The sequence below is a fragment of the Gopherus evgoodei genome, chromosome 1 (assembly GCF_007399415.2).
Source record: "Gopherus evgoodei ecotype Sinaloan lineage chromosome 1, rGopEvg1_v1.p, whole genome shotgun sequence".
In the NCBI taxonomy this organism is placed as follows: Eukaryota; Metazoa; Chordata; order Testudines; family Testudinidae; genus Gopherus; species Gopherus evgoodei.
The window spans coordinates 159,291,165-159,314,486 of record NC_044322.1 but is presented as its reverse complement, the minus strand read 5'-3'; the positions used below and the strand labels follow the sequence as shown (position 1 = coordinate 159,314,486).

At 45.6% G+C, this 23,322-nt stretch overlaps 1 protein-coding gene across 1 annotated transcript in view; it reads right to left on the bottom strand.

The window, feature by feature from the left end:
- Window positions 1-4,381: 4,381 nt before the first annotated feature.
- The window catches only part of LOC115646398 (cystathionine beta-synthase-like), a 44,361-nt gene continuing 25,420 nt past the window's right edge, over window positions 4,382-23,322 (bottom strand). Inside the window, exons 7-15 of the mRNA XM_030552169.1 lie at window positions 22,022-22,113; window positions 21,346-21,471; window positions 19,747-19,831; window positions 16,021-16,126; window positions 14,582-14,653; window positions 12,532-12,666; window positions 11,260-11,368; window positions 10,216-10,300; window positions 4,382-6,225 (exon numbers count right to left, since the gene is read on the bottom strand). Of these exons, the coding sequence (XP_030408029.1) occupies window positions 6,065-6,225; window positions 10,216-10,300; window positions 11,260-11,368; window positions 12,532-12,666; window positions 14,582-14,653; window positions 16,021-16,126; window positions 19,747-19,831; window positions 21,346-21,471; window positions 22,022-22,113 (971 nt within the window). The 3' untranslated portion in view covers window positions 4,382-6,064. The remainder of the gene's footprint in view (window positions 6,226-10,215; window positions 10,301-11,259; window positions 11,369-12,531; window positions 12,667-14,581; window positions 14,654-16,020; window positions 16,127-19,746; window positions 19,832-21,345; window positions 21,472-22,021; window positions 22,114-23,322) is intronic.

The window sequence follows — 23,322 nt, the reverse complement described above, 5'->3', positions numbered from 1 at the left end:
ATGAATGTACAACAACACTACTGAAATGCATCCAGCGCTGGAGAATAATGAACTCAGGAGTCGCATAGCTGGTAGCTTCTGTAGGCCAAGCGCATTGCCCATTCCAGGGGCTCCTGACATCCCTTCATTCCCCACCCCCACCCCAAGCTCCCTGTGTGCCACCCTCCCATCCTCCTCTAACTGGGAGTCCCTGCAACTCCCCCACACCCACCTCCACCAGGCTGCCATATTGTTTCCCCCCATTCTAGAGGCTGTGAACACTCCACGTGCTCCGCTAACAGATTTCCTGCCTTATTGTCCCCATGGCAGGGGATATGTTTGCTCCCTTTCCCTCCATGCTCCTCATTCACTCCCAATCTCTTTCCTGCAAGGGATTATGTGAGACCCCCATTTGCCCCCACCCCCAGAGCAAGGCCTCCCAACCCTATCAATTTTATTCCCATCCTAATCTCCTTGAAGTGTCCCCCTCCTTGTAGGATTTCTGTTCAGCCTACCACTTTCGACGGGCTCCTGACAAATGACTATTGTTTCTGTGGAGTCTATTAGCTGGGACAAGCTTTGCTCATTCTTTTCTAATTCATTAGTGCCACAACTCTTCCAGCCTCAACTTCCACAGCTACTGTTCCAGTTTCTGGGGGCAGCCCAGCTAAGCTTCTGTCTCCTGTCTTACCCTCTCAGGTGCACCCCTTAAACCTGAAAAGCACTTTGCCCTTCACAAGTCAGATAACACCCAATACTTGGCTTAAATGAACAAGGAAGCATGTGATCCTCATGGTAAATGCAGGTGGGTTTGAGTCATGCCAGCCATGCCCCAGATGGCATTTGCAAGCAGGGGTATTTGGAGGAGTATTTGGGCCCATTGAAGGAGTGAATTTAGGGCCTGATGTTGCAAACAGTTATACATGTTCTTCCTATAACTTCACTGTGATTCCTCCTAGTGAAATGACACAAATGCTGAAGTGTTTGTTTGCAAGATTGGGCTCTCCCAGTCATTGTGAAAATAAATGTCCTGGTTAGTTCTTTAGCCACAAGGCTGCCACGGTCTCCAAATTTAGCCTAATAGGGGAAGAAAGAAAAGAAAAATACACCTCATCTCCCCACCCACCCCTTAAGCTTAAAATTCCACTTCACATTGTTCCTGTCTGACACCATCCCTGTGGCATTATAAATATGCTCCCACCTATGCTCTAGTTCAAAGGTTAAAAACTTTAAAATTCCTGTGTTGGCCAAAGGAAAAAAAGGCAAAAGTCACACACAAATAGGAGCAATTGCAGTGATAACTCATCCCTGAGTGGCTAAGAGCTTTCAAGTGGCACCTCAGTTGTGTTAGCACAGGCAGCTTGTGCTAGGCAACATTACTAACAAAATCCCCTTTCAGCTGTCACACTTGTTCATAGACCTCCTGACTTGAGCACCAGTCCCTTCCCCCAGCTGCCACACACTCCTGAAATCATCCAGTAACCACTCAGACCCACTCCCATTCCCAGCTCACCTGCAAACCCCTCCCATGCTCCACTGTATGCAACGTTCTTCATCTTCTCAAAAGATTGGAAAGTAAAGGGTGGCAGAGTGAGGAGGGTTATAGACTCATAGACTCATAGGTCAGAAGGGACCAATATGATCATCTAGTCTGATCTCCTGCACAAGGCAGGCCACAGAACCCTACCCATCCACTTTTATACAACCCCTAATCCAGGACTGAGTTATTGAAATCCTCAAAACTGGTTTGAAGACCTCAAACTGCAGAGAATCCACCAGCAAGCGACCCATGCCCCACGCTGCAGAGGAAGGCGAAAAACCTCCAGGGCCCCTGCCAATCCGCCCTGGAGGAAAATTCCTTCCCGACCCCAAATATGGCGATCAGCTAAACCCTGAGCATGTGGGCAAGAGTCACCAGCCAGCAACCAAGAAGGAATTCTCTGCAGTAACTCAGTTCCCATTCCATCCAGCATCTCCCCAGACAAGGTGGGTGAGATAATGTCTTTTATTGGACCAACTTCTGTTGGTGGGAGAGACAAGCTGAGCGGCTACACAGAAGAAGAGCTCTGTGTAGCTGGAAAGCTCATCGCTTTCAGCAGCAGAACTTGGTCCAGTAAAATATGTTACCTCACCCACCTCGTCTCTCTAATATCCTGGGACCAACAAAGCTACAACACCACTGCAAACAAGGATTATACAAAGCACTTGTGGCTACAAACAGTGGGAGAAAGAGAGACTTTACTGTAATAAAGGGGGGGGGGGAGAGAAAATAGATAGAAAGACCTGTTAGATCACAGGTTTTGTTGTTTAGCTACATAATTGCAGTATATTGGCCCCAAGTGTGTGGGAAGGGTAGCTGAGGGAAAGGCTGAAATAGCTAATTGCTGTTTTTTGTTTGCTCTACCCACTGGGTTTGTTTAATCCTTCAGTCTTTTTGCAATGATATTTCATCTCCTTTGTGTAGCCCTTGGAGAGCTACAGAAAAGCTATACTGTATAAGAGCTAAGTATTGTCATTATAGTTCTATCACACAGTCTCAAATTCCTCACATACTGTCCCATCAAATAAAATCCCCACCCAGCTGCCTGATTTAAGCCACCTTCTTCCACACTCATAACGTCTACAAAACAGTTTTGCTTTGTCACTACAAAAATCTGCACCAAAGTGAAAATGTACAGAGTAAAGTAAATGTAATATAAAAACAAACAGCATGAGGAATTTAGTTCAGGGTGTATTTGTTCATTTTCACATTGCATACAATCCTTTATTTTAAACTTACCTGTGTCTACCCCAGAATTTGTACTCTGCCTTAGAAAATGTATTGCGATTCTGATTATTCATGATTGTATGATCAAGGTCAAGGCTCTCATCCTGGCCTTAGGGTTTTACAGTCTAAAACCAAACAAGATGTGGTTGTAACAGACAGGAGGGAGGAGGGCATGGAGGACAAGAGTAACGGTAATAAAGACGCCAGCTTTCACAGGTTAACAATCTCATGGCTCTGAATCATTTGAGAGAATATTCCTTTTGTAAATAAATGAAACCAGCTAGTCAGAAACCAAGGTGCCTTGCTACTGATTGTAGGTAGTTTGCTTCAGGCAGCACACACTTGGCCTTGAGTTAGGCATGAATGAGAATGACTTTTATAAAGAATCTTTCTCAGATCCTACTCAGAAGGATCCCAAAATATTTTACAAAACTATGAACCCAACCCTGCATCAACTGAAGCTGCATGACTTGGCCTTCTATGCCCTATGGTAATACAAATACTAAAAATAATAATAATCTTAACTTTAACTATTGATCCCACGCTTAAAGTTCATGCTTAAGTCACTGCAGAAATATGGTTAAGCTACAGGTATCATTACCCTCTATGCTGGAATGCAGCTTTCTCTAGGGTGGAATGTGACATATGTCAAATAGTGCACAGCATCACTACAACAGTTTAGGACAGAACAGAAAGACTACTGTGTGCTCTACAGGGAGAAATTTAATTACACACATTGGAATATGGCCAACACACTGAGTTAACAATCCCCCCCTTACTCCTGCAAAACATTTCATGGATTCTTTAATGACCACAAATGACTCAAGCGTCTGAGCTCTGTTTCAGATCTTGTCCTAAAGGGGCAAAACCCTCTCAAATAATTAACTATATTTTTGTTTCAAATATTGTATTAGTTTTTATTTGAGTACGTAGTCATATAAAGTACAATGATTTTTCTTCATATACATAACAAAGAATTTCTTGCAGCTTTCGGAACTTGGGTGCTGCTGGACAAACAGCAAATGGAAAATGTCATCACACACACACACACACACACACACACACACACACACACACACACACACACACACACACACACAGCTGCACTCTTTCCTACTGAAAAGTTCTTGTGATTAATTTGGTGATTTTTTTCCCTCTCAATTTATGAAACCACTCTCTAGCTGAATTTGAGTGGGAAAAAATCCACCAGCAAGGGCCTGATTCTGTCTTCTCTGAAATCAAAGGTGAGGTTCCTTCAGTTCAGTAAGGGTAGGATCTGACCCTCAGGCTTGGTCTACGCTATCAACTTATGTCAGCATAACTACGTCACTCAAGAGTATGGAAAATCTGCAACCCTGAGTGATGTAGTTATACCAGCCTAACTCCCAGTGTAGACAGAGTTTTTCCCATCGCCATAACAACCGCCTCTCGGGGAGCTGCATTAACTATGCCAATGGGAGAAGTTCTCCTGTCAGCATAGGTAGCATCTTCAGTAAGCGCTGCAGTGGTGCAGTGCTATAAGAATAGACAAGCCCTAAAGCCAGGGCTACACTACAGTTATACAGATGTAACCCCCTGCGTAAACAGCATTGTGCTGATGGGGGAGCTTCTCCCATCAATATGGCCTCTCGGGGAGGTAGATTAACTACACCACTGTAGTGCTATACATGAAGACAAGCCCTAAAGTCTCCATCCAGGTAACAAACACTGTTCGTCAGGATGCCCTCTCTGGTTTTGGAAGAGAGACTTTATCACATTTTGTTATTCCCTCTCCTCTCCGCTCTCACCCTCCCCCACCATGGTTTTTGGGTTTAGTGTGGAGGCCATCCCAAACTGTTTGAACTTCCTGAGTCTGCAAAGGCTCTCCCGAGATTTCCAGTTCTAGCTCTAGTGGGAAATACTAAGAGGACAGTTTCTTGGGGTGCTTTTCTGGCCATAAACCAGATGTGAACAAACACTTACCCAACTACTTGCAAAAGATTTGCTGTATTGTGTATAACTCAGCAAACAAAAAGCAGCAGACACCATTCCTAACCATAAATACTTCTTCATTTATCAAAAATCTTGTATATACTAGGTTAGATTAAAAACACAGACTTGTTGCTTAGGAAAAGTTAAAACTGAAAGTAGTTGCTCCTCTCTCATTCTGCCCACAGCACATGCCTGAAGCAATTGTGCCTATTCCCCTAAACTGGGCTGCAAAAGTGATTTCGTTTGTTTACTCTTCTCTTGCTGTGCACTTAATTCCTTCTATGTTTTTGCAGCTCTAACACGTGGCTCTTCTGAGCTCTGCAAACAGCTCCTGGAACGGACTCCAAAGCTTCAAAAATCACATCAGCCCCCAAAAATAATTAATTGGCCCCAAAATCATGATTTTTTTTTAAAGAAAAGATTACATTGTGTTTTGGGGCTGTCTTTTGAGTTTGGGGCTCCCCCGTGCATCCCCAGTGTGTCTAGGTGACAATTAGAGCTGGCCACTCTCCCAGAGATCCTGGGTAAGGGGATTTTGGCCTTTGCTGGAGGAGCTCTCCCCTTCCCATCTCACAACCCTTGTCCAGGAAATAATCCTGCCCTTCAACTCCCATATCAATCCTGTCCCCTTGGTAGCTCCTGCATCGGTTCTGCCCATTCTCTCAATCCCCACATCAATTCAGCCCTACTAGCCTCACCTCTGCTCCTCCTACAGCTTCCGAGAGTCTTCACCCCTTTCTCCTTGGCCCTGGTGTGAAGCCGGTGTGGCAGGGATGGAGGGCAGATGGGGGAGGAGCAGAGGAGCCATCCCATTGTTCTCTGAAGTGAAAGGAAGCAGAGCTGCCCTAACTTGCTGGGTCCTACATGCTCCCTTCTCCCCTCCTGTAAGAAAGGGTCAGCCCCTGAGGGGAGGGGAGAGAAATTCTGCCTCCAGTAGTTCTGGGTTGGCTACCCTTCCCCAGAAGGGTGGTGAGTGGGGAAGGCAGCCAATCAACAGGGGTTTCCCCCAGTCAGGGATGAAATCTGGGAGAGGACTAGAGCTTCTCCCATCATGGCTCCAGCCCCAGCCATAATCATGTATCACTTGAAGTGGGAGAAGGCGTTAATTAACCATGAAAGCAGCAAGAGACAAGTCTTACAAAATCTGTGCAATAAGACCCATATATCATCCCCCCAATGTTGTGTTGTAATGTTATCTCAGTATAACTGCTTATTTTAATTAAACTTTGTTCTTTAGTCAGATCATCCTGATCCACAGATTTCTTTGATGTCATTTCAGATGTGGTCAAATGTATGGGACGAAGGATTAGTCAGTTAAAATCTGAGCCTCGTCAGTTTGAAAAATCTTCAGTGGCTTATTTCAGATTCATCTGAGGCAACAGAGACTCTTGGTGAAGCAACTTTTTGTAGCTGACTCTTGTCCTTTCGGGTAATGAAGTTCAGGAGATCCAGGGCCGTCACCACTCCAAACACCATCTGTTTCTTGGCGTAACTGCCATCTCCAATGACTGTAAGCACACAGCGAAGTACATTACTGAGTTATCCGACAAAGCAGTCCAGAAATGGCTGTGATTTTATAAAGATAAGACCTCAAACCGGCCAGCGTCATCCCTACTATGATTCTACTGAAAAGGATTCCAGGCGCTACCCCACAGCAGTCAATCAGGTTACATCAGGGATGTATTGGGCAACAGTGCATTCTTTACCACTACAAGGAGTCCAATTTGTCACTTGACCTTATGAGACTTTTGTTCCAAAGACTCCTGCCCTCCCCATCCCAAATCAACAATAATCTTTAACAGTAGCAGCGATAACTGTATTTACAAACAACCCTTGGCCCCCACTGCAGCTGACATAGTGCTGTACAACACCACTACCAAACAATATAAAGTGCAATAAAGTATAACTTTTTAAAACACACGCCCTCTTAAAAGCAAACAAATAAAAATCAGGTGAGGGTGTCTAAATCAAAGAATGAAATACGTGTTGGGAGGGATGGGAGGAAAGTAATAAAAATGGGGTGAACTGTGGTCAGACTAAAATAGCACCTGTTGACTAAGAAAAGTGTTCAAGAAGTGAGGTGAGTCTAGCTGGCTGAGTTTTTCTACCACAACCATTTTTTTCGGTAATTTTTTTTTGTCAAAATTAAAATGTTTAATAACAAATTTGGTTTAGAAGACATTTTTGATTTTTTGACAAAAATTTTAAGTTTTTTTTTTGGTGGAAAAAACTCCCAAATCTTCCACAAACATTTTAAAATCAAATTGTTCTGGTCTTAATATTTTGCAGAAATATACCTGTTGTTTCCAACCCTCCACAGCTGAGATTGATGGCCAGCCTCCCCTTCCCACTGAAGAGGTATAATCACAGAGGGATTCACAGAGCCATTGCTTGATTTTCTTGTGTTGGGAGATGCATATGGATTTGCAGGGTCTGAGTTCAGCATGCCAGTCTGACCCTCAAACTGCAGCCCCTTGCAGGCGAACAAACCAACATGGCGTGCTATTTCACTAGCTCGTGCATGAGCGGGCTGTACATTTAACGTTGTTCTCCCATAAAATCAGCCTAATTACGCCCTGAAGTTCTAATGTTATCCAGTGTGCAGTTATCTTGACTGCTTTGTTGTGGCAGTGAAATCTTAAACAAAGCACTTCCCATAAGAGAAGGCATCATCTACACTTACAATTTTTTACCACATAACTATGTGGTAAGGGGTGTTATTTTTGCCAACATAGGTATATCTCTAAAAACCCTTGTGTGGATGCAGTTATACTAGCATAAGGGACTATATACTGGTTTAAGTTATTTTATTTCCCTGAGCCAGAAGAAGTTACTCCAGTATCGGCACTTTTAGCTCAGTATAACTGTGTCCACACTAGGAAGGTTTCGCTGCTCTATGGCAGCATATGTAAAGTGGCAAAACTTGTTAAATGTGAGCAAAGCCTAAGAAATTATCTCCTTTCTGAAAACAGTTTGCTGAGGCTCTGGCTACAGTACAGATGGTGCAGCTGTGCTGCCATAAGCTCTCTAATGTAGCTGCTCTAAACGGACGAGAGAGAGCGCGCCTGTCGGCTTAATTACTCCAGCTCCCATGAGTGGTGGCAGCTACGCTGGCAAGAGATGCTCTCCCACCTGCATAGTGCTGTCTACACTGACACTTAAGTTGGTGTAACTTACCTCGCTTAGGGGGGTGGCTTATTCACACCTCTGAGTGACATAACGTATACCGACCTAAGCTGTAGTGTGTACATAGCCTGAGAACCAAACTCTTTCATTTACAGAGGCTCTCCAGGGCAGGCTTTGTCATTTACTTTATATCTGTACAGCACCCAGCCCAATGGGGATCTAGACTGATTGGAGCCAGACTGCCCTGGAGAACGCTAATCGGGGTAGAGGAGAGGGCCAGGTTCTGCTGCAACTCCGCCAGGAGGAACTGCCCATCGGGTCTCATCTCCAAATGGGAAAATTCAGCCCAGACCTGAGCACGCTTGCTGCCATGATTCTGGGCAGAGCCGTGGAGTGCTGGCTCAGTTCCTGGTGAGCAGAGGGGATATTGAGATGGTAGTGAGCAAATGGGGCACAGAAAACCAAAGTGCTGCCTGAGTGTGAATACAGAGCAGAGCCGGGCAAAGCACGCCATGTGCTTGGGGGGCATGAGGGAGGGCAGAAGAGCAATGAGCCCCCTAGTGGCCAATATGGCTAAGAAGGCTTAGAGAGGCTGGCAAGTCTGACTGAAGCCTCTAGCACAGGGCCGGCTCCAGACACCAACCCAGCAAGCAGGTGCTTGGGGCGGCCAATGGAGAGGGGCAGCACATCCAGCTCTTTGGTGGCAATTCGGCAACAGGTCCCTCGGTCCCTCTTGGAGTGAAAGACCAGCTGCCGAATTGCCACTGAAGACTGAAGCGGCAGCAGTAGAGCTGATCGTGGCTATTTTTTTTTTTTTTTTTTTTTTGCTGCTTGGGGCGGCAGAAACCCTGGAGCTGGCCCTGCTCTGGCAAGAAATTGCAATACTCCTAAAGAATAACAAAATGAACTTTTCCCCACCTTAATCACCTAACTTCACCCCACCCTTCTGAGTCCAGGTCTCAGCTGAGGAGAAGTGAATGGGCTCTCTGAGTATGTCTACAAAACGACTAGGCACCCCGCAGCTGGCCTGTGCTGGCTGACTCAGACTCAGGGCTCAGGCTGCGGGGCTGTTTCACTGCTGTGTAGACGTCTGGGCTCATGCTGGAGCCTGGGCTCTAGGATCCTGTGAGCTGGATGCTCCCAGAGCTCAGGGCACAGCCTGTGTCCAGATGTCTACACAGCAATGAAACAGCCCTAGCCCCGTGAGCCTGAGTTGAGCAGCATGGGCCAGCCATAGGGTTTTCTTTGCTGTGTAGACATACCAATCAGTGTCATTCTTTCATTGGCCTAATGGCTCACTCTCAAGTCCCACACAGGATTCCCTCCTTCTCACAGCTAAGCAAGCTGCCTCACCCAACCCCTGCTATCTTAAAGAGGAAGTGACAAGACAGAGCATTCTCCTTTCCATCTGCACAAACATATGGGAGCTCTTGGGTCCAAGCCCAGGGACAGGGAAGTGGAGAGCGCGGTCCCCTTAGCAACTGCCTCTTCTCTGGCACTCTGGCAGCTCCTCTGTTCTCAGTGGTACGGTTCTCCTCAGGTCTCCTATTAGGAATTCACTGGGGTATTAACACTGCTCTCAACAGCATTACTGCACAAACTCCCTTCTGCAGCTGGTGCTGCACAGAGATGGGGGACTCAGCCATGGCGGCCGTGTTACTACAGTCCTGGCCAAAGGTTCCAGCTGAGGTCAGGACACTGTTATGTTGGGTGCTGTACATGAACATAGTAAAGAACAGACACTCCCCTGAAGAGCCTACGATGCCAACAGACAACAGGAGAGAAGAAGGCAGTATTGTTATCCCTGGTTGAGAGATAGGAAACAGAGGCACAGAGACTGCATGACTTGCCCACAGTCGTGCACACAGTCCATAGCAGAGCTGGGACTTGAACTCTGACTTCCTGAGTCTCAGTCTGGTTCCTTTTTACCGTAGACCAGACTTCCTCTTTTGATCATCTGGCCAAGAAATGACACACTTTACAATAGCCGTAAGGGCACCACTAAAATAAATCTGTTTGTGTCCAGCTGTAGAGCTAGTTAAATAATCAGAGTAAGAACCTTAGTGTTTCAGGCTCCCCCTGCCTCTCTTCAGGCTACCACACATGGGGCTTTGGAGAGGGGTGAATGTCTGGTGGATCCATGACTCTGCTGAGTGATGGGGAAAAATCCCTCATGCAGGAGGAACATAGAGTTGCAGGTGCTACTGCCCAGCTGCTCTGCTGGTACCTTCATGGCCCTATTGGGAGGATTCCATTTCCCCACCCTTCCCCCAGAGAATGCCTGTACAAAGCCCATATAATCTGGTTGGTGCAGAAGTCAGAGTCTGGCTTTTAAAGAGGTTCTTTCCTTTTCCTCATTAAAAGATACTTACATTGCATCTGATCATGTACAACTATAGCAAAATGATCATTCTCCAGGATATTAGAGAGGTTTCCAAGATTGTCATCCAGGCTAATCTAAAGAGAGGAGACCAAAAAAAGAAAAAGGTCATTTAAATGCTTCACTTTGTGACAACATTAGAGACTCAATTCTTACTTTTAAAGCACAAGCCTGTGCGGGGGACAATATAGAGGTGTAGGAAGGGAGTATCAGAAGGCACAGGTGTGCTGATGCAGATGCAGCACTTCCTGGAGCTTTGGGGAGTGTGGGAGAAACACAAAAACAAGCACAAAGGACCACGTCCTCATCAGGTATAGTTTGGAGTAGCTCCATTAACCCCACTGGAGCTACGTCAGTGTATTCCACCTGAGGAGTTGGCCCAGTGACAGTAGTCATCCCCAGACCTCGCATGGGAGCAGAGAAATTGGGGAATACCCCTTTTGCTCTCCCTCCTTTGCACATCTGCAGAAAACCCGGCATAAACTAACTTGTAATTAGACAAGTCATACAGTGGAATGCTTCAGAAACACAGACTATATATAGGATCAGCTCTGCCAAGTGTAGAATTCTACTATTTCAGCAGCAGCTGTTTGCCATGGTATGAGTGGGAGCAGGAGCAGGTCACCGAATTGGCACAAATGCACTGATCATAAATCTGTGATATGAGGATTACTCATGGAGTATTCAAGTTTCTCCAGCTAGACACTATCCTTGCATTTTTCCTTGCCTAAAAACCTCAGATGACAGATCATGGCAGGCTGTGTGTCATTTCGGTAAGATTATTTTCTCATTATCTCTCTATCCCACTTCAATTCCCTGTCCCCACTCCTCTTTCCCCTCTCATTTCTACTGTCCCTTCTTCTTCTCCACACTCCCTTCCCATCACCTCTCATCTTCTGTCTCTCCCTCTTGCTCATCCCATCCACTCTCTCCCCTCCCACTCCTTGGAGTGCGGATCATGCCTTCTTTCTGCTTTGAGGGGTGCCTAGCTCACCTCTGGGCTCTATTTGAAACAAATCAGTAATAACTGTAATACCTTTGAAAACTGGTCATTGATGACCTTGATGACTGGGTCTGAGAACTGAGCATTTCCAGCCAGCACAGAGGAGAGGATGTTACTGGGAGTCACCAGTCCCAAAATGTGACTGTAAGAGAACAGCGAGATTTGCAAAGGGTCAGGCTTGAGGTGGTCAAATGGCTAAACAGTGTTTAGGGACCAATCCTGCTCCCTTTGAAATTAATAACAAAATTTCCTGCCTTCAATGGGAGAAGGAGGTGGCCCTTAGTTCATCTGAGCATCTTTTAGTGGGTGCATGTCTTCCGGACTGTCATTTCTTGGAGTGTCACAGTAAAAACAAGACTGAGAAAACCAGCGCACTGTTGGGTCATCTCTTTCTTTCCTCCTTCCTGGGCTATGGGGTGAGCCTATCCTCCTGTACTAGAATCAGTTTCCACCACAGGAGAACATAGTTCTGACTCGTGTACCATCTGGTAGGGGAGGAAGCTGCCAAGCAAAGTGCATAGCAAGGAAATAACAACGGCACAACATTTAGATGCTAATACAGAGAGATGGGGTTACAATTTCAGACTGGGAACATTCCATCTCCAAACCAGAGCCTGGGGCCAGATCATTATTAGCTGAGATACACTGTGCTGCAGGAAAAGCTCAACTTGTTTAGCCAGTGAGGGACTCTATTGTATACCCCCAGCTGCTATTGTAACTGTTTCATTAAAACATGCATCCTCAGGAGGGAGATCTGCTTCCTAATAAAGTGTTTTTAATAGCAATTATTGTCTGAAATTTACAGCTCGGGATTTAATATTTGAAGAAAAGTCAGCTAATGGGCACTTGCTGTCATTTGCTAGTGTGTTTCATATCCATTCCTGACCTTTGCTGTACACTTCATTGGTTAGGAGCCTGGTCCAATACCCATTGACTTCAGTGGGTGTTGGATCTGGCCAGTTCTTCTCTTTGCTAATTTATGTAATGTTTCCTTGATGGGCCACATCTATTATTATTGACTGTAGCAAAAATGAGAATTTGAAACAATATAGTTTAGCTGATCCCAAGAGGTGCTGAGTATGTGCAATGCCCATGCCACTCAGTGGGGCTCAGCATCTCTCAGGATTAGGCCTGTGTCATTATTTTTATCTTTACCACACAGGTTTTTAAATGGTACATTAAAAAGTGTATTGAAGGGACTGAATGAATCAGGTTTATTGTACAACTACAAAGTATTTCATCATCGGTTTCCTCATTGCTGTTACTCATTCACATAAGCATCCACCCAACCAGTAAAAGAGATACCCAGATTCAGCAACCACTGGTGCCTGGGCATAGCCCTTCTCCTTGAGGATTTCGATTGCCTTTTGACAGTTGACCTCTGGGACAAGAAGCAGAGGGGCCGAGAGTTTCAGCTTTTGCACCTTGACATTCCACCACCTATAGGAAAACGACAGCAGTTTATGGTTATTCACAAGCATGAGGCATGTGGGGGGCTGAGTCTGAGCTGCTCCTTGTCTTGTTTAGACAGAGCTCTCTCAGATACAAACTACAGTACAGTATAGGCAGATTTAGACTGAGGTTACCACACTTGAGCTCAGCTGTGTACTCAGGCAAGTGTCACTCCTGACTCAGGGCTTGAGCCTGCAGTGCTGAGCACACTGTCCCTGATTCACCAAAGCCCTTAAGCAAGTGCTTATCTGTAAGAATGGGCGTATTCTCACTTGACTTCACTTCGTTCATTTGTACCCTGGTTTTTTAAGGCCTGGAGCATGTAACCCCAGCACAAAAAGAGAGTCCTACAGCGCAGCAGATATGGCTTCTGGAAGATTCTTGTTCTCTCTGAATGGAAGGAAAACTGCAAGTCGGAAGTCATCTGACGTTAAAGGGCCCTTCAAGCTAGCAGACAAAGGCAAAGCAAGATCTGATAGCTGTAAGCCAAAATTGAAAAAACTCAAATTGGAAACATAGGCGGTGCATGAATCGCTGGCTTGGGAAGGCTCGTCCCCAGCCCCGCCCCTTCCACCCTAGGCCCCACCCCTTCCACACACCCCTGGAACCCAGAGCCCCCCCACTGCAGCCACTGGCCCCTGCCTCAGGCTAGTGCCCCAGCCCTGGAGGGCCACCCCGCTGTTCCCATAGCCCCAGGAGGGTGGGCAGTGCGGCCCCAGCCGAAGCCTGGGCCATGGCACTGGGGAAGAGCCTCAGAGCCCAGAAGCAGGAGGTGGACTGGGGGCAGAGCATAGGCGGGGCCATGCCTGGTTGTTTGGGGAGGCTCAGCCTCCCCCAGCCTATGATACTCACCACCCATGACTGGAAATAAGATACAATTCTTTTTCAACAATGAGGTTAATTAACCTTTGGAGCAACATCCCAAAGGATGTTTTAAACTGAGATTAACTGTCTTTCTAAAAACTATGCTGTAGTACCACCATGAGTCATTGGGCTCAAAAGTATTCACTTATGTAGTAGAAAAGACTAAATTCCCTCCACCGCAAGAATCACTTGGCGAAATTCTATGGCCTGGGTTTGCAGGAGTTCAGACTACATTATCATAATGATGCCTTGTGCCCTTAGAATCCATTAATCTAAAATGGAAACTTTATATTTCCTGCCTGAATAGAAAATGGAGATATTTAAAAGGGCCCTTCATCTCTATCATCTATGACAATTGTCACCACAGATCTGCTGAGAGCAGCCTTGTTGGGGAGGACATTTGACACTGACCTACAAATTCATTCCAAATTGTTCTTCACTGTAGACAGACACAAGCACTTGGTCTATATGAAAGAATTAATTTCTGCAGAAAATATCCTCCTCCTTTATGGACTAGACCAATAAACAGGGAAACCAACATTTGAAAGAGAGTCACACTTTAAATGGATTGGACTAATCCGCGGTTCTCAAACTGTGGGTCATGACCCAATTTTAATGGGGTCACTGTGGCTGGCTTAGACTTGCTGGGGCCAGAGGCCAAAGCCAAAGCCCAAGACCCACTGTCTGGGGCCAAAGCCTGAGGTCTTCAGCCTTGGGCAGTGGGGCTCAGATTACAGGCTGGTCTTGGGCTTCCCCCCATCCTTGGGGCAGTGGGGCTTTGGCTTTGCCTCCATCTCCCCCTGTCCAGGGTGGCAGGACAGGCTCAGGCTGCAGTCCTCCCTCTTGGGGTCATGTAGCAATTTTTGTTGTCAGAAGAGGGATGTGGTGCAATGAAGTCTGAAAACCCCCGGACTAGATTAACTTTTCAAAGGGACTGAATTATTCAAAGAAAATTAAAAATAGATGATCGTTTCCAAATACAGAGTGATTATTTCCTTATCAATGAGGGCAGTTAATGTAGAAGGGAGTAGAACCTTACCAAGGCTTGTGTTCCTGGACATTTTTTAGAAATCCATTCTTGCCCATCCACCTATCATTCAAGAACTTGGACCTAGAAATCATCAGCAAAGAACAAGGAAGAAGTTTGTAATGCACCTAGCAAGAAATTGGTGGGGAGGAGGGGAGGGAGGGAGGGATTTAAATGCATTAGGCTTTAGTGTTTCACCATGGCTCCCATAATTTGATCAATCAGCTGATGTTGGCCCCTTTTGAGGTGAATGGGAGGAGCATGTGAAATTACACCAGTTATTTAGGTGCCTAAGTTTAGTTTAAGCACCCAAGTTTGAAAATTTCAGCCTAAGTGATTTTTCCTGGAGCGTAATAGAGTATGTCAGTGACGAGTGAAATAAAATCCAAGCGTTCTGACTCCCAGCCCTTTGCTCTTACCATTACATCATAATGTTTAGCACTGTGACGAACTGGGAAAGTTCTTAAATATCTGGCAGAGCAAAGGGCCAGCGCACCTAAATGCCTGACACTCTGTCTCCTAGCAACTGATGGCCTGGGCCCCTCCCCTGCAAAGGTGCCAGCTGAAGGTGTTGGAGACAAAGGGATCAGGTGACCTCCTGGCCCAGGAAAGGGGCTGAGCAGAGAGGAGGGGCTGGGAGGGGCTGTTAGTCTGGAGCTGGCTGGGGTCAAGGGTGGAGGGCAGACCTGGGGGTCTAGCTCTCTGCCCCCCAGAATGGACCCAGCTGAGGGGTCCGGTTTGCTGTATCTACAAGCTCTGTTTTAGACCCTGTTCCTGTCATCGAATAAACCTCTGTTTTACTGGCTGGCTGAGAGTCACGTCTGACTGCAAAGTGGGGGTGCAGAACCCGGTGGCTTCCCCAGGACCCCGCTGGGGTGGACTCGCTGTGGGAAGCGCACGGAGGGGCAGAGGATGCTGAATGCTCCAAGGAGAGACCCAGGAGGTGAAGCTGTGTGAGCTTCTTGCCCTGAACAAGTCTGCTCCAAGGGAGAGGAGGCTCCCTAAAGTCCTGACAGGCTTGGTGGGGAGCAGTTCCAGAGCATCGCCTGGTGACTCCGTGACAAGCACTCTTATGTTAATGCCCATATGAGGACTGCAAAGGCCCTCCCCGTGAGGAAGGTAAATTGACTCCTTATTTATGGTCTCATTCAGCACTCCAGTTTTATGCTGGTGTAACTCTGTTGATTTACATGTGCCTGCTTTCAGTGGTGTTACACTGGCAAAACAGAGTAGTGAAGTGGGTCCATAGTGTTTCCTCCTCTGACTGACTGACTGAGGTAATTTTCCCCTCTGCCACAGACAATAACTGTCCATGTGACAGCAAAGCTTTTGTATGGCCACGTTGCTCATTTGGTCCGTGAATGTCATTTCCATTGATATGGCTGAACTCTGCAACGCTGTCACGTCGGTGAAAGAAACAGGTCGGAAGCACTACAGAAGAGGAATCTTACATGTAGTTCCTGACAGAGTCGGGCAAGATGACAACACAGCGCTGACCCTCCGTCAGAGTCCTGGCAGCCTTCACAGCAATGGACATTGCACTGCCGGAGCTGCCACCTGATGAATGAACAAGAAAATAGACACACCCAAGAGCTAACAGTACATGAGCCAATAACATATCATCACAGAGTGGCCTAGGGTGATGCCCTGGAGTGACAGGCAGGGGACAGTTGGGTCCGGGTTCGGTAATGGGACATTGAACCCTTAGGGCATGATCCTCCTCTCACCGGCACCAGTGTGTATCAGGCATAACTCCAATAAAGCCAGTTCAGTGACACTGGTGTACGGGACAGGAGAATCTGGCCTATAATCTTGTAAGCCCCTAACCCCAACAGAGATCAGGTAGTGACCAAAGGAGAATGTGCAGGCGAGGGCTGTTGAAGGATTATGGGAGTGGTGATTCTAGTCCCATTTGTGGCCCTATCGCAAATGGCACCATCATCGCTCTGTGAGCAGTGTCTGCAGGGAGGACAAGGATTGAAAGGGCATGGCCCCAGTTCCTCAAAACTGTGTAGGCATCTAACTTCCATTGATTTCACATCTTTGAGGGTCTAGCCAGAGAGACCAAATTCCCTACCAGTCTTTGAGATGGCCCTTTCAGGTGAGGGGCGAGGGGCTGGGAGCAACTTGCCCGTGCTGTCCCTGTTTTATTGGCACAGAGAACATTTCACTGGCCAGAGCTGTTGAGCTAACACATTTTACAAGTGCTTAGTGCACTTTAAATAAATGGTCGAAAGGAAAGAAAATTAAAATTGCAATTACACATGGGATACCAGCCAGTGATGGCGTTTGGGGCAGTGAAAGTGTGTGCGCGTGCATGTGCATCTGTGTGTTATTATTTTCCTACGTGTAACTGAAAAAAAGGTCCTTGGCTTCTCACCTGCCAATATTTCAGCATAGAAAAGACTAAGGGTCATCATAGTCCTCAGTCCATGTGCACTTTGGATTTCTGAACCAAATTTGGTCTTGGTGTGACACCATTGACCGCAAAAGGAATTACAGTATGAATGTAACGCTTCTGAATGCAAGTGATATTTTGTAAGTGTAAGTTGCAGTAGTTTAGTTTTGTAAACTAGCAGTACTCTAGCAAATGTAGAAAAAATGCTTATTTCATTGTCTATCATCTGAAAACTCAGACACTAGGAGTTAAGTTTAGTCATAGGTTGTTATTTTATAATTTATATGGCAATTTTCTTTAGACTTGCAGATGCTATCCTTTGAAATGTGGAAACATATCTCTTGAGATAACCTTGAGTGTCAGAAAACACTTAAGGCCAATTTTTAAAGGTACTTATGTGCCTAACACCCACTGGTATCAATGGGAGTCAGGAGCCAAAATACCTTTAAAAATGTGCTTCTTATATATTCGTGTTACATATATACCAAGGTAACATTTTCAGACTTAGGTGCCTAAAATTAGGCACCTAAATCCAAACGAAGGCATCTAAATAAAAGAGGCCTGATTTTTCAATGGTGCTGAGCACCTAGAGCTCCCTTGACTTCAATGGAAGTTGTGGTTTCTCACTACTTCTTTAGCTATCAGCATGAGCCTATGTACTTGTTGGTATTGGATTTGAACCTGTGAGCATCTGGCCCAGGGCTGAGAGTGCAGCCAGCTGAATTGCACCAATGCTTTGTGGAGTGGCACTGATGTCCATCTGTAAACAGCATTTGCACAAGTGTGATGTTATTGACTGTACAGATCATGGTTGCAACCAAAGTCCTATAGTGGCACTAAATCTTGTAGAAAGGGGATCAAATAAAGTGTTACACACATTGAATCTATTTCCCTGTGTTAAGTATCCTCACATCTTCTTGTCAACTGTCTAAAATGAGCCATCTTGATTATCACTACAAAAGTTTTTTTCTCCTGCTGCTAATACCTCATCTTAATTAATTAGTCTCTTACAGTTGGTATGGCTACTTCCGCCTTTTCATGTTCTATGTATGTATATATATTTCTTACTATATGTTCCATTCTATGCATTTGATGAAGTGGGTTGTAGCCTACAAAAGCATATGCTCAAATAAATGTGTTAGTCTCTAAGGTGCCACAAGTACTCCTGTTCTTTTTGCAGATACAGACTAACAGGACTGCTACTTTGAAATAAGACAAGATTATGGTTGGCTGGTTATGATTATGATATCTGTATGCATGTACCATTTTTGTATTTAAAGTTATAAGTACTAGCTTTATACTATCTGTATTTCAAATGTATGCTGTGCTACGGGGTGACACCCCAGACAAGTTGGTGTCAGCTCTGCTTAGCCTGCTTGATGGCCCATTAAGGACCATTAGCTATACAGTTGACCCATTGAGAGAAGGCAGATACACCTTGTAACTCAGCAAGGTATGCACGAGACATGCCTATGGACAGAACTCTGAGATTTGTTCTTGCCATGTGCCTAAATGCTTGCCTTTGAAACAAAGAAAGAGAGGCCACATGACAAGAGACTATAAAAAGCTGCTGCAGCTCCTCCATCTTGTCTTCAATCCTGCTTCATACCTCTGGAGGAACTTTACTACACAGAAGCTTTGAACCAAGGACTGAAAGACCCATCCCAGCTGTGGATGTACTCCAGGGACTTGATTTGAATTTTCAGTTTATTCCATCACTGCTGCAAGCCTGAACCAAGACCTTTGCCATTAAATGGAATCAATTACATACAGTAACCAATTCTAGCTCTCATCTATATCTTTTTCCTTTTATGAATAAACCTTTAGATTTTAGATTCTAAAGGATGGCAATAGCGTGATTTGTGGGTAAGATCTGATTTGCATATTGACCCGGGTGTGGGGCTTGGTCCTTTGGGATTGAGAGAACCTTTTTTCTTTTACTGGAGTATTGGTTTTCATAACCATTTGTCCTCATAATGAGTGGCACTGGTGGTGATACAGGGAAACTGGAGTGTCTAGGGAATTGCTTGTGTGACTTGTGGTTAGCCAGTGGGGCAAAACCCAAGTCTTCTCTGTTTGACTGGTTTGGTTTGCCTTGGTGTGCAAAGGAACCCCAGCCTTGGGCTGTGACTGCCCTGCTTTAAGCAATTTGTCCTGAATTGGTACTGTCAGTTGGGTTTCACCAGAACCAGCATCATTACAAGAAAGACAACTGTTCATTTTGAAAAGCTGTTGGGTTTCTCTTACAAAGTATTTCTCCTTGCACCAGGTACTGGGAGCTGTAAGAACGCCTTACTTTAACAGGACATCTCAAAACTTTCTGCTTCAATCCTTGCACCTTCCAGTATCATATGGCAACAGCTCAAAGACAGCAAATATAACCTCCTATGGCTGACGTAGTGGAGCTGCAGTTTTTGTCCGTTTGCCCTGTTCTGAATACCACTAATCTTTCCACTCATCTCATGTGACACTGCACCCAAAAAAAGGTAGCCCCAGAAGTTCCCCTTATGCAGAAGTGTGAACATGAGATGAGATTACTATTATTTAGCTTGAGTCAGATCCAGGGCTGCTATAAATCATTGTAGCTCCATGAAATCAATTCACGCCAGCTCAGGATCTGGTCCCATCAGTATAGCACAGAGAATGTGCTCGGAACTGTATAAGACACAAAACCACAGACACTGCCTGCCCTGAAGAGCTTTCTAGTCTAAAATGATTAAAAGATGGAATTAAAATGGAAAATGTTTATGAACAGATATAACATTCTTCAGTAACTTACCACACAATAATCCTTCCTCTCTAATCAGCCTGCGAGCCATGAGAAAGGAGTCCGTGTCATTGGACTTGCCCCACAGATCCACCACCTGAAAGGAAGAAGAGAAAGATTTTAGGGTCCTAGACATGTTATTTTGGGCTCCATGCCTCTGGTGCATTCTGCTGTGTACAGGAGGCCGGGTTTTCAGAGGTGCTGAGCACCTGCAGCTTCCATCAGCGTCAAATCACTTTCCGCTGCACTTAAAAATGAACATATATGGCAAAGCACGTGTAGGCTTCATCCTCAGCTTCCACTGGAGTGAATTTTAATTAATTAATTAATTCATTCATTCCTCATATGCTCCTGCCAACACTGCAGAAGTAAAAGTGTTAGTATCTAATATGTTTTGAGTAGTGGTGGGCTGAGGAAGTGGTGTTCAGATCCCAGTTGGGGTCAAGCTAGGGTTCAGGGTTTTGCTGAACCAGGGTTAAGATTCAGGGAGAGATTCAGTGGTGCTGATGGCTTGCAAAGTGCTCTGGCAGAGACTTCAGGCCAAAACCGTGGGAATGGGCTCAAATTCAAGCGCTGTTATTCAACCAGCCAGATCTAAAATGTGAAGGGGCTCACACCCGAGGTTCTGGTTTTGTGTGCGACTCCGAGAACCTGGGTGAGTGTTTTCCTGTGGAGGTGGGGAGTGGGGAAGGAGGCTAAGCTAGGGCTGTGAAGAACTCTGACTGGCAATGGGGTATGGGTCAGACTGGTGGGCAAGGGAGTTGCTGTGTGAAGGAGAAAGTGAGACGATGTTGTGGTGCATTTCTGGCAATTTTTGTTCGTTTATAACTGTCTCTCTGTTTGCCTGCTGTGTCTTTTAGATTGTAAGCTCTTCAGGGCAAGGTCTCTGACTCTTCCATAGGTGCGTCTACACTGCAATCACAGCTGTGAGTGCAGCTTGTGAAGACATACCCACAATAACTTTAATCTAACTAACTGAGGCACCAGTAGCAGGGAAGCTGCAGCAGCATGAGCTTCAGTGCTGGCTGTCCAAGCCCACCCAGAACCCTTGGTAATTACTCCAGCAGACAGCCAGTACCACAGCCCATGCTGCTGAGCTAGCTACACTACAGCTAGGGCGTGATATGTCTAGAACTAACCTCTGTGTACATAGCATCTAGCACTGTCGGGTCCTGTTCCTGGTCAGGGCCTTCAGGCTCTACTAGAATTCATACAGTAAATAACAATAATAATGAAAAGCACTGGGACCTATTATTAACAAGGCTATAAGAACTGCCTGAAAGTTTGTAAAGAAAGACAGAATGATGGAGTGCAGTGTTGCAGCATATTTCTGGTTGTCTCTTAAATTTGGCCTCTCCCTGCGGCTCATGTAGGTCAGACATATGGAGAAATGTGCCAGGGGTTTGGCAGGATCTAAGCCACCAGCGATAGCTTCTTTTGTGTTGGTAACTAATTCAGCTAACTTTCAACAATTAGTGATGGGCCAGAACTGGACTCTGGATCTGAACATTTCTGAACGTGAGGACAGTTTGGTTCGAGAGCCAAACTTCATGGCTGGGCCCTAACCACCTGTCCCCCCGCTTCCTCATTGCTTGTCACAATGCTACATACTGATCTGTCAAGGACAGTTGGGATAAAGTCATGTCCAATCCCTTCTACTTCCATGGTTGCGTCCTCTGCCGTGTTCAGCTCACTGGGCAGAGCGACAATGGAGCCTTCGGGATCTACACCAACAATCTGAAAGGGAAGAATCACTTGTTAGCCACACTAAGAACCTAGGGAAAATGAAGCAGAAACATCTCCAATGAAAAAATTACCGGTGTTCATGTAACCATATTTGGCTGCAACACGTTTTCCTTCCCAAGGTATGCATGAACATTCCTGTCCATTGGCATGGACCGACAGGACCTTTTTGCCCAGAAGTTTTCCTTCTCATCAGCTTTACAATTTAATCTTAGAAGCATGGGGAAATGAAAGTTTCAAGGATTAGTGATGGGGCCATGGATCCTTTTACCTGTAAGTCACTAGTCTGAATCCAGCTCACGTTGAGAGTAACTAAAAATTGTTACTATCAAAAGTGAGCTGCATCTGTATACTTCCTGGTTCAGAAAAAGTGGAAAACAGATGCTTTAATAATAAGGCCCAACCCAGCTACAGGTGACCGAGCAGACAGCCAATGGCATTGTCCCAGAGGTGACATCAAAGGCATTTCTCTAGTCAAAGAAAAGGGCAGGAAAACACCAGGTAGCCACTAATGCTCAATGCGCAGGTCAATCTTTCTACCTACTTTGCATTCCGGGCACTTCTCCTTCAGCTTTCTGCCAATGCCAGTGATGGTACCTCCCGTCCCAGCTCCACCCACAACCATGTGGACCTTGCCTGTAGTTAAAAGAGGTGAGAAGCATTTAGAGAGGATGGAAATGTTCTCCACAATTGGTTTATTCTGGCATGTCACATCAGTAGGTATTTTACACATGTTCTGGTGCACAGAAAACCTGTGCATATCGAAAACTGGACAGAATTCATGCCAGTGAGCAGAAGCATTGTAGTGCTGTGATGCGCCAATAAGCTTCATCCCATTGTACTTTGATAGATTGCTAGCTTGGTAACTCCATCCTTTTGGACTACACTGTGTTGAAATGCTGCAGATACATTAGTGATAGCACGCATTGGTTTGGCTGGCCTTAGCATCCAGCTAAGAGAGAGCCTAATTCTGTTCTGACATCAGTATAAACCAGGAACAGCTCAACTGAAGTCATTGTATTTACACTGATGTAAAAGTGGTGGAGGTGAGAGTAGACTCAGGCCCTGAGAGTTTTAGGCTGTAACTACACTGGCAAAATGAGACATAATTCATTACTGGCTGCTGCCAGGGCTAGCGATGGTGCATGTTATAGTATAGGTAGGGCTCAGGCTTTCTTGCCACCGGTGTCAACTGACCTTGTTAAAGCATCTGAAATCTGTTTTCACTACACCTTTCACTCTTTCTACCACTAGGGATAGGTTCCATTTTTGCCCATCTAGACAAGGACTGAAATTCTTTTATTGCCTATTCCAGCCACCAAATGAAGCTGGATTAGTCTCTGCAGTGCTCACAAAGTTTTGATCCATTTTAATTTACTAATGACTTTGCCAGATCAGCTACAGTGTTCCAATTACTCATATAGATATTCCCAAGGAGGCCTCTTGAGCCATTTAGTCCACTTAACTAACCCATTACATTGATGCCACAACTGCAGATAGATGGCCACCTCCACTGTGCATCCAGCACTTTGTCATGTCCATGCGTTCCCCAGGCCATACTGTCACAATTTACAGCAGCAGAGGCAGCTGAGCCGAAGCCCCATTGGGTACAAGAGAGAGGAGACTGCTGGTTAGCCGTTCTTTATGAGGGACCCACTACTTTGCAATTTGCTTCCTCCCAGGGTCCAAATGAGCCCAACTGTGTTGCAAGTCTCAACTCTTTCCTCAGGCTTTTGAAAATGGAGGGGAATTGTAATTACAAGGGTGGGGAATTGTTCAAGGAGGAGGTGGGTCATCTCAAATTGCTGCACTCAGGGTTTATTTAAAGTTATGTCACGGGTGCCA